This window comes from Octodon degus, unplaced genomic scaffold (assembly GCF_000260255.1).
Source record: "Octodon degus isolate 3935 unplaced genomic scaffold, OctDeg1.0 scaffold00062, whole genome shotgun sequence".
In the NCBI taxonomy this organism is placed as follows: domain Eukaryota; kingdom Metazoa; phylum Chordata; class Mammalia; order Rodentia; family Octodontidae; genus Octodon; species Octodon degus.
The window spans coordinates 9,435,446-9,446,903 of record NW_004524638.1 but is presented as its reverse complement, the minus strand read 5'-3'; the positions used below and the strand labels follow the sequence as shown (position 1 = coordinate 9,446,903).

Sequence of the window (11,458 nt, the reverse complement as noted above, 5' to 3'; positions counted from 1 at the left end):
AAAGAAAGAAATTAAGAGAAAACAATCTGCTACACCTGGAAATGCATCTTCATCTATTCCTTTGCTAAAGTCAACAAACACCATGAGGACAGAGTTCTTTAAAAGTGAAGTTTTGCCAGGTGCAGGGGCACAGCCTGCAACCCCAGCTACATGCAAGACTGAGGCAGGGGCGCTGCACAATTAGCCTAGGCAATTTAGGGAATCACTGAGACCCTTCTCAAAAAAAAAAAAAAAAAAAGTCAGAGGGGGCAATTAATTGGTTGCATTAGTTTAAATGTCAATATAAAGCCAGGCAAGGTGCCCACACCTGGATTGCCTCCAGTTGCAGGCCAGCTTGGGCTACACAGTGAGTTCAAGACCAATAGAACAAGACTCTAACCTTAAAAGGAAAAAGGCAATTCAACAAATAGGGTATAAGTAGCATTTTTTAAAAATCACAGTTAAAATACTGACTTAGAAAATTTATTTATTCAAACTTGAAGTTCCTTGAGTGCTCGCATGGCAAAGTACTCTGATAGTGTGCGGCTGCTTGGTGGGCCAAGTACAGCTCTAATGTGCTCAGTAGCCTCAGCCTTAGGCACAGACCCCAGCAGGCCAGCCCCCAGCTTGCAGTTCTGTCATCCAGAGGCAGACGCACCCCGATCTTCCAGCAGCCACACTGCAGGGCTTCTCCCGACCTTGCTGACAGCATCCTCGTCCCCTTTCCTGATTTACAGAACACCATGCTTCTCACCCAAGCTCTTCCATCTCTAAAATGCCCAAGCCTTCCCCTCATTCTTTTTTGTTCTGCTGTGTTCTATTCATTCTTGATATGAGGTCCTGATCTGTTCTCGACTCTTGCTTCATTTTTCACAGGTCTAATGTTTACCTCTTTGGCAGGAAGTAAAATCTTCCTGTTTCTAAACAACTTGTCTCTATTCCTATTTCCACCTAAATTCTTTTTTGAAAACTATGTTAAGCACTCAATTCCTGGGTGAGCATACCAGGTGTGACTAAGTCTTTGACCCTCTGATGCTCATTTCAGAATGAGCTGGGTGTGATGGTCCATGCCTGCAATCCCAGCAGTTGGGAAGCTGAGGCAGAAAGATCCCAGCAAGCTGGAGGCCAGCCTGAACAACATAGGAGTTTGAGACCAGCCTGAGCTACATGATGAAACTGTCTCAAACACTACACACAACAAAAATCAAATCACAAAAAAAACACAAAAGGGGCCAGGGAGATGGCTCAGCAGAATAAGCACTTCCCTGGCAAGCGCAAGGGCCTGAGTTCAATCCCCGGTTACGCAAAAAAAAAAAAAAAAAAAAAAAAAAAAAAAAAGGACACAGTAAATGGTTACTTTATAAGGCAAATGTATGTATCTATTAAGTTCTGCAGCTAGCATATGGCAGCTCTATCATGAGTGGTAACTATTACTATAATCTTTTAACTGGTTATTCTAACTCTAGACTGGATGATTAAAATCCACCCAGATGAGCAGGGGATATAGCTCAGTGTCACAGTGCCTGGCTGGCAAGTGCAAGGCCCCAAGTTAATTTTGTTACCAAAAAAAAAACAAACAAACACCCCAAATAATCTCATGACATTCCTGTTCTCACTCTTTTCTGTTAACTGTGTGAGCGTGCTCGAGAGAGAGCAAGAAAGGACAGAGGAGAGAGGAGAGAGGAGAGAGGAGAGAGAGAGGGAGAAACTCCCTACACAGTTCAGGCTGTCCTCAAACTCCCATCTCAATCTTGTTAGTACTGGGCTTACAGGTGTGTGACATTGCGCTGGGCAAAAAATCTGCAATTTTAAACCTAAACTCAAGAGCGCTTTCCGGCTGATGCTTGCTTGAAGGCAGTTACCACGCTACCCAGCCGTGAGGCGCACCATTTACCACCCCATGTCAAACCTCTCTTTATCCACACTTTTCATTTTCCAGTGTTGCATATACATGTTTAACAAATTCTCCCATATGCTGTACATATTTTTTGTTGAATGCAGATATAGTTCTAGATTCTTAAACATGTGATTTGAAAAAACAGTAACTTCTACATATTGCAGCATGTTTTACCTAACGTAAGAATAAGTGTAAGTAAATAAAACGTGAATTTCTTGGAGAGGGGATTCTTTTTGAGACAAGGTTTTGCCATGCACTTCAGGCCACCCTTTAATTCACATCAATCTTCCTGCCTCAGCCTCCCAAGAACTAGGATTACATGTGGGCACCACCACACCCGACTTACAATTTGAAATTAATGTACAGCACCCCTCCCTCATCTATCCTTAAGTGACTGCAGAATTAAAAACCCTAACCCTGTAGAAATAAAGAGCTTCAGACCTGCAAAAGTGTAGAAATACACACTAGTATGAAAAATAAGATTGATAGGATGAAAATGAAAGTCAAGAAAACCCAAAACCAGAACAGAAAACAAGCTGGGAATGGGGCACATGCTTAGAACTCCAGCACTGTGGGAGGCTGAGGCACAAGGATCTCAAGTTTAAGTGCAGCCTGGGTAACTCAGGAAGACTGTCAAAAAAATAAAGATAAAAATAGCTGGGGATATGGGTCAGTGAGAAGGCCCTTGGTTCAATCCTCAATAATAGGAAAACAAAAGAAAGTTAAAATGGAAAAAGAGGGCCAGGGAGATAGCTCAGTAAAATAAGCGCTTGCCTGGAAATCGCAGAATCCTGAGTTCAATCCCCCGTACTGCAAAAAAAAGGAAGGAAGGAAAAAGATCCATCACATAACTCAGTGGTACGGTGTGTGTCTATTGTAAGCCAAACCTAGGGTTCCCTCATTTGCACTGTGAGCTCGCACATACCCTAGACTTAACATGTGAAAGCAGAGGGGTCAGGGAGATGGCTCAGTAGAATAAGCGCTTGCTTGGCAAACGCAAGGGCCTGAGTTCAATCCGGGGGGGGGGGGGGGGGGGGGGGGAAGCAAAACCTAGCTATTAATAAGTAGGTGACTATAAGTACCTTCAGAACCTGAACATTACGTCAACCTCTGAAGTTCAACAATTTCTGCACACACACCTGTAAGGCCAGAGGCAAAGGCAGGGAGAGCCCACAACAGTTTAGCTTAAGGCCAGTCTGAACTATATAATATAGCGAGACTGCCTCAAAAAACAAACTATAATAAAAAAAACCCCAAAACCTAATCATAAAGTAAGAAAGACTCAAAGCAATGAATTAGATAAGAGTAAATTTAACCATTTGTGAAAGTAACCTACCCTGCTAGGTGTGGTAGCTCATACCTATAATCCCAGCACTCAGGAGGCTGAGGCAAGAGAATCCCTGTGAGTCTGTGGGCAGCCTGGACTACACAGGGAGTCTATCTACAAAAACTCCCCAAACAAACACACCAAAACAAACACAAAAACAAAGAGAAAAGAGAAAGCAGCCTACTCTAAGAAATGCTGAGAATGTGGCTCAAAAGACTAGAAAATATCCAAATACAATTAGTGTGATCACAAAGCTAATTTTTCTTTTTAGGAAATTAAATTTCTGAAATATGTCTTCATTTAAAAAAGGTAAAGTATAAGCCAACCAATGTAATAAATGTAAAGTCCCCAAATTAGGAAACAATTCTAACCACAAAGGTATACTTCCTTTTCTGGTATCAGTGGGTTTTTAAGTATAACACCTCAAGACTATATTTCTTTTAATTCAACTTGCTCACAACAGACTGGCCTTAATTGCTTACTTAATTCAACTGATTATAATTCTGTCTGCCTTGGTTCCCTGGTTTATAGAAATGATCACTTTGTCTTAAAAAAGTATAATCCAAGTCAGGCATGGCGATACATGCCTACAAATCTAGCACTAGAAAGGCTGAGGTAGAAAGATTTGAGTCCAAAGTTTCCAACCAAAACTAGAGTGAGGCCCTGTCTCAAAACAAAACAGGTTCACATAGTCTTTGTCAGTGGTGGCAAACTTATAGCATATGTGCCATAGCCAGCTATTTATTATCACTAAAAGTTCTAAAAGGTTTGCCATCACTAGTCTGTACTGAAAATCCTGGTATGGAAAAAGAGGTTCACCCTACAACATGCAGCTGAGCGCATCATAACTGCTCAACCAACATTATAATTGCTCAACAGCATCTATGGCAAAGTCTCTGTATACTGTTTTTTTTTTAATTTTTTTTTTAATTTTATTTATTTATTTGTGTGTGTATGTGTGGGTGGCCAGCTCAGCCCACCAGGAGGCAGGGCTGGCTGGCATGTGGTGCTGGGGGATTGAACCATGGTCCCTCTGCTTTGTTTAGCTTGTTCTAAGTAGGTGCTTTAGACCACTGAGCCATCTCACCAGCCCTCTGTATACTGTTGTACATTAGGTCTCTCCTGGGACGACAGGCATATGCCACCATGCCTGGCCTAAACTCTTTTTGAGCAAAAATGTCTATCTATTACACAGGAGGCTTTGTTTTAGGTGCTTGGAACACATCACTCAACAAAAAGTAAAAAATCCAAGACCCTATGGAGTGTCATTCTAATTTGGAATGATTATATATATATATATATATATACATATATATATGTATTTGCTTTAGGGAATGGTCTACAAGGAGTTCAGGGTCTCACTACTAGATTGGACTCGTAATGATCCACCTGTTTACAGCCTCCCAAGAGCTGGGATAATAGGCACACATGGCAGGCTGGGGGATTGAACCCCTGGCCCCTGTACCTGCTTGTAGGTGCTTCAATCTGCTGAGCTATTTGGCCAGCCCTGAGATAAAAATATTAAAAAACTAAAAAAAAAATCACAGAATAAGCTGCTAGAAGGAAGTTGCTAGGGGAACATAAAGCAGGAAAAATGTCATATCAAAAAGTAATTTGTGATTCTAAAAAGGGTCTTTAGGATAGCACCCTTGCAAGCGATGTCAGTCATTCATTTTGCATCATTGGTCTCTCTTCCTAGATTAAACAAGGCTTGGAGAAAAAAAAAGGATAGCACCATTGAAAATGAAATTTTGGCAAACACTTTAAAAAAGAGGCTGACTCCTAACTCTGAAACGAAGTCTCACAGTTCCAGGATGAATTTGGCTAAGTTACTTAAGTCTCTGTGCTTTAGTTTCTCATAAAAAAAAGAAACAAAAAAAAACAATAAAAAAACCTAAAAAACGTATTTCACAAGATTATGAGGACTGAGGTACTACTAGTAAACACATTAAACACTGACTTGACTTTTACCTGTATTTTAGGGAAAGGTCTACAGGTTCTCACTACTAGATCAGACTCATAGTGATCCGCCTTAAATACTGACTTGAGAATTACCTATTTTTTTTTTTGTTTAAAAATCTGGCAATGGGGCCGGGGAGATGGCTCAGTGGAATAAGCGCTTCCCTGGCAAGCACAAGGGCCTGAGTTCAATCCCCGGTTCCGCAAAAAAAAAAAAAAAAAAAAAATCTGACAAAAGGAATGTGTCATGTAGATACCAGGGAAAAGCATTCCTGATAGAAAAGGAACAAGGGTAAAGGGTGTGGTATTGAAGGGGCAGCTAAGACAGTGGCTAGAAAGGCAGTGAGCTTTGTCAAGTGACAGCGCTCATTATAGTGATAAAAGAAGATGACAAAAGAGTGTGGGGGGGCTGGTGAGATGGCTCAGTGGTCTAAAGCACCTACTTACAACAAGCTTAGCAAAGCAAAGGGACCATGGTTCAATCCCCCAGCACCACATGCTGGTCAGCCCCGCCCCCTGGTGGGCTGAGCTGGCCACACACACATAAATAAAAAAAAAATTAAAAAAAAAAAAAGGGTGTGGGGCTGCTTCCAAACAGATGGGGAGTCCATAGATTTTTCTGAGCAGAGGAATGATTAAATGTTTTAACTTTTTAATTTAAAAGTTATTGCATTAAAAACTGACTTTTGGAGAGGTATAATATATACATATAGAGGCTAAAAAAAAAGCCACTCAAAATCTATTTTAATAACCTAGGTAAGAAACAAGGCAACAAGGGAGCACGTAAGTGGTTGGATTCTGAATGTTTTGAAAATAGAGCCAGTAGAATTCGGTAATGTGCTAGATATGGGAGGAGTGGCCATTAATTAAAATCAACTATGATCTTAAGAGCTAAAAATGACAAAGTCCTAACTACATATAACCAAATGCTCAGTTAATCTTACATGCATGATCACATTTAATCCACATGGTGTGGCCAACTTAAAAGTAGAGAAATCTGCTAAGTATTGGTAAACTTGGTAAAATGAGAGTCTAAACTAATAGTATCTTTTTTTTTTTAAAACTAATAGTATCTTAAGAGCTTATTACCTAACCAGTTTTCAGAATATCACATGGCCACAAATCTAACATTACCCTTAAAAAAGCAAGTATTAAGTAAATACTTAGGGACTAACTAGCTTTTCTGCTCACAGGTTAATAGGTCAAACAGGACTTGAGCTCAGCACAGAAGTGCTTTTCGGATTGCTGCCATTTCCTGTACCTTACTGAAAAGTACTTTTTTTTTCTTTTGAAGCAGTCTTGTATTATGTAATGCTGGCAGGCTGGCCTCGAACTCACAGTGCTCCTGCCAAGTACTGGGATTACAAGCATGCGCCACCACCCCCGGTAAGAAACAAGCCTTCCAATCAGCATTCCACAGTGATAGCTAATTTCATCTAGTGATCTTAAGCTCATTTCAAAGCCAGACTGCCTGAACCTGAAGACTGCTTGGGCAATTACGCTACGCGCTCCCCCCTCCGATTCCTAACCCTTGTCTCCAGCCCTGTCGTTCCTCCTCAGTATGTCCCCTCACTCTCACTCTACTGTCTGCTAAAGGGCTTCAGGGTTGCTTCCTCAAATTCTGCGACCTTCCACGACTGCTGTCCCCGCCACCTAGGGCTCCTGAAACACCTAGGGTGGTGCGGCGGGCAGGAACGTCCTTTCTCAGCAGTAACTGCCCATCAAAACTCCCACGTGCACTCGCGACCTGCGAAAAGCACTTCCTGCAAGCTTCCGCCGCTCACAAACCTCCCTGTCGTCACTGTAACGGCAGCACGATCCCGGAGGCAGGAAACCCACGTTCCAATTTTACATTCACCGCTTACCGGCTCCCTTTTGGAGTCCGTTTTCTGCTCAGTCACACAAACGCCCTAACTATGTATTCTCACAGACCCAAGTGAAGAACGTGCGTGCACGCCGGTCCCCAGCCCCACGTATTACGCAACCCGGCGATGCCCCGCGCTCCCGGTACCGAGCCGCGCTGGGCCGCGGCGGGAGGCCCGACCACGCCGTCCCCGCGGCTGGCACCCGACGTGCGACAGCGGCGCTCGGCAGGCCCCCGCCCCGCCGGGCCACAGCGGCAGCAGCGGGAGCGCCCCGGCCACCCGACTCGGGGAGCGCTTCCTTTCCCCGGTCCCCGCCACTCCCTCCGGCCCTGCCCACACTCACCTCCTTCGCGGCCGCAGCGACGGCTGCTTTCTTCGCCGCGCCCGCCGAGCTGTGCCGCCTCCGTCCCATCTGCCCCAGGCTGAGGAACTCGCTGGACAGGTCCAGGGAGTCCGACGACGAGGCGGCGGAGCGGCTGTGCAGCTCCAGGCTGCTGCGAAGCACCACCATCGCGTCCGCCCGCGCTCGGGGGTCCGCGCGCTCCACAGTCCGGGCCCGCAGCCTCAGCGTTTCCCGCTTCCGCGCTCCGAATTCTGGCGCCACAGGATCCGCGCAGGGCCGCAGCACGCGCCCGAAATCCCTCCGCCGCGCGGGCGGCCGAGGCGCCGCACCAGACGCCGTCCTACACTCCGAGGCGCGAAGAAAGCCACGCCGAGGCAGTCTAGCACATACGCTGACACAGCCGGGAGCCGAGCAGATCTTGGAACGAGAACGCGTCTTTTTCCTTATGTAGTTCCGGCCCGCAGAGCTCGGCGGAGGGACACGGCGGGAGTGGCGCGAATCCCGTTTGGAATTTTGGCGCGGAACGGCGGGGTGGGGAGCCCGCTCTCTGATTGGCTGGCTGCCCTGGCGTCTCCGCCCCGCCCCTCAGGCACCTGCCAGCCGCTTCCCGCCATCGGAGATTCAAATGCAAAATGCCAGGAAACACTTAGCGTTTGACAGGCTGTTCTTTGAGCCAGCCTGACGATGTTTCGCTGATGACTGAACCCACATAAGTTCATCACTCAAAAGAGAGAACCCATGACGAGCTCGGAGTCAGAAACAGGGTCCGTACCCAGCTCTGCTAATTCCCTCCTCTGAAACATAACTGTAATAACAAAACCTGCAATCCTAAAATGCCATTATCAGCTACTGTACCGACAAGGCTCGTGCCAAGTGGCCAGTACATGTTATATTGCAGAACTACAGAAAGTGGCTTCTGGGCAGAGTTTGGTTGTTGTTGTTGTTTTTTTTTTTTTTTTGCTACCTGGTCAGGTGAGAAGAAGAGTCCTAATGAAACAGAAGCAAAAACTACTTATTGATCTAGACTTAATAACTATGGCTTATTCTTCCTTTCTTCTTCTTCTATTTTTTTTTTTTTTTAAATCAAGGAGTTGAACTCAAAACCTTGCACTTTCCAGGCAAGCACTGTGCTGCTGAGCTGTAAGCTTGGCTTATGAACTCAACATGCTAAATATTTACTGAGCATATATGACATCAGGTATTGTACTAAGCATTGAGCATCGCACACGCACACACACACGCACGCACACACAAAGCTCTCATGGACTTCCCACTTCCCACAAAGAAGAATACGCTGAATTCAGTGAATGTGCCGACTGAAGTGGTCAAGTGTTACAGAGAAATACAGAGAAGGGGAGAAGAGTGCAACTCTAAACAGGGTGCTTAGAGACATTCTCTCTGAGAAATCTGGAAAGCACCGGAGAAAATGTGGGCTATATCTTGGAAAAAGAGACGAAACGGGAAAGCTGAGGACATGGGGGCCATGGACAAAACTCCAGCCTCCCCTGCAAAGAACTTACTTATGAAACAAAACAAACAAACAAACAAACAAAAAAAACAAACAAAAAAAAGAACTTACTTATGAAAGGTAGGAGGTAGTCAATAAACAAGGAAATGAATAAACAAGATAACTTTATCAAAGCAAGTTGGATGAAGAAAATAAATCAGGGTTTTGCACATTTTTTGTTTTTAAACAAAAATTCTCAATGTTGGGCCAGGGAGATAGCTCAGGGGTCTCAGGCACTTGCTTAGGCAAGTGCAGGGACCGCAGTTCAGTTCATCCCGGCACCACAAACCAGACTGGGCGGGCCCATCCCCAGGGCAGGCTGAGCCAGCCACACACACACACACAGACACACACACAGACACACACAAATTTTCAATGTACTAGATGTGATAGCACATGTCTGTAATCCCAGCACCCAGGAGGCTGAGGCAAGAGGTTCATGGGTTTAAATCAGTTTAGGCCACATAGTAAGGTCAAGGCATGCATAAACGGCATACTTTGACACTGTCTAAAACAAGTAAGGGCTGGGGACAGGGCTTTGCAGTAGAACGCTTGCCTAGCAAGCTAGAAGCCCTGGGTTTGGTCCTCGGCACCAAAAACAAACAAAAAAACCTCTCCTAAAAAAAAAAGAAAAAGAAAAAAAATACAATACAATAAGAAAATAAAACAAGCAGGCTGGAGATACAGCTTAGTGTGGTACAACACCGGCCTGGAGTGTAAAGTCCCAAGTTTGATTCCCAGCATCAAGGTCAATCAATCAATCAATCCATCAAATCAGACAAGAAAAACTGAAAAAAAAAAAGTCCTTAATAGAGTGTTGAGGGATGGGTCTATTTTTTCTTTCCCCCAGTACCAGAGGATCAAACTCTGGACCTTGCACTTGTCAGGCAGGCACTTACGCCACTGAGCTATGTCCCTGGCTCTATTTCTTAAAAGATGATGTAGCAATGTTTAAAACCTTTGGCTTGGGGCCAGGGAGATAGCTCAGTAGAATAAGCACTTGCCTGGTAAGTGCAAGGGCCTGAGTTCAATACTCAGTTCTGCCAAAAAAAAAAAAAAATTAAAAAAAAAAACAAACAACTTCGGCTCAGGAATTCACTTCTAGGACTCCATCTAAAACAATAATTGGGCTGGGGAGATGGCTCAGTGGAATAAGTGCTTCCCTGGCAAGCGCAAGGGCCTGAGTTCAATCCCCGGTTCTGCAAAAAAAAAGTGAAATAAAGCAATAGTCATAGACATGGGCTAGGTTTTATATACAAAGATGCTTATTTACTGAACAGCAGCAGCTTTACATACAATAGCATAGGATCTGAAAGCAAATTAAATGTCCAGTAATAGGGAAAACTTAAGTGAGAATAATCTACCCATACAGCTATTTAGGTTAATATTGACAAGTTTGATTTTAAAGTGTTTTAAATATTAGAATGTCTTACAGGGTAATACAGTAAGTGCTAAAGAATAAAATACACCCTTCCAAACCCACAAGAGCACAGAAGTGTAAAAATAAAGACATCAGCTGGGCATGGTGGCACATACCTGTAAGTCCAACTACTCTGGAGACTGAAGCAGGAAGATCATAAGTTTGAATCCAGCCTGCGCAATTTAGCAAAGCCCTGTCTAGAGACTGAAAAAAAAAAAAAAAAAAGAGGTAGGTATATAGTTGAGTGGTAGAGCACTCCCAGCTTTGATTCCCAATACTGCGCAACCAAACTAAACAACCGAAGACCCAAGTCATTCTGTGTGATTACTCGAAGGAAAGAAACAGCTGTTTGCCATCAGGTTCCTGAGCCTGGAAAATATGACTACGGGGCTTCCTAAGGCTGCCTCAGCCAGAAGCGAGGAGTGGATTCCCAAGGAAGCCAAGCACTGTGGAGCAGAGCTGGAGACGGTGAGAAAGAAGGGCTGGGGACATGGCCTTGGCTCCGGTCCCTGAAGAGCCTGTAGTTCCTCCTTTTGAGTCTCTGCTGATACAGGAAACAATGGCAGCCTTTCTGCCTTATCTTTGAAATGAATAAGTCATGACTAACACAGCTGGGCTAGCAGTTTTGCTAAAATCAAGACATAATGAGTTGTAAACGTGTCCTTTAGTCAATTAATTCTCTCTCTCTCCTTCCTTCCTTCCTTCCTTCCTTCCTTCCTTCCTTCCTTCCTTCCTTCCTTCCTTTGTATTGGTAAGTGAATTGGGTACTATACACCTAACCCGCCCCATATCACTAGCGAGGCCTTGGGGTCATGACCTAAAGCTCTAGCCAAGTCCAGACCTGAAGACTTTCAACCCACTTAAGACCATTTAGCGCTTTCCATCAATGCACCTGTCTTTGCCTTTAAGCCTCCTCTTACAACTTTTACTTTTTTTTTTTTTTTTTTTCCAGCTTACAGATCATTCCTTTTTGATGGAGAGAATGCAAGTTAAGATAGGCACTGGATATCTGTGTTTTCTTTCAGTTGTGTGATAACAGAATATAATACAGACCCAGGCAATGGGCTTATCTCTTCCTTTTTCTTCTTGTTCTTAATATCGAGCATTAAGAATACTCCCTCAGGGGTCAAGGATATAGCTCAGTGGTACAGTGCCTGCCTG

At 44.2% G+C, this 11,458-nt stretch overlaps 1 protein-coding gene across 1 annotated transcript in view; it reads right to left on the bottom strand.

Moving 5' to 3' along the window:
* The window catches only part of Atad2 (ATPase family, AAA domain containing 2), a 74,274-nt gene extending 66,527 nt beyond the window's left edge, over window positions 1–7,747 (bottom strand). The window contains exon 1 of the mRNA XM_023718815.1: window positions 7,371–7,747. Within this exon, the coding sequence (XP_023574583.1) occupies window positions 7,371–7,538 (168 nt within the window). The 5' untranslated portion in view covers window positions 7,539–7,747. The remainder of the gene's footprint in view (window positions 1–7,370) is intronic.
* Window positions 7,748–11,458: the final 3,711 nt, after the last annotated feature.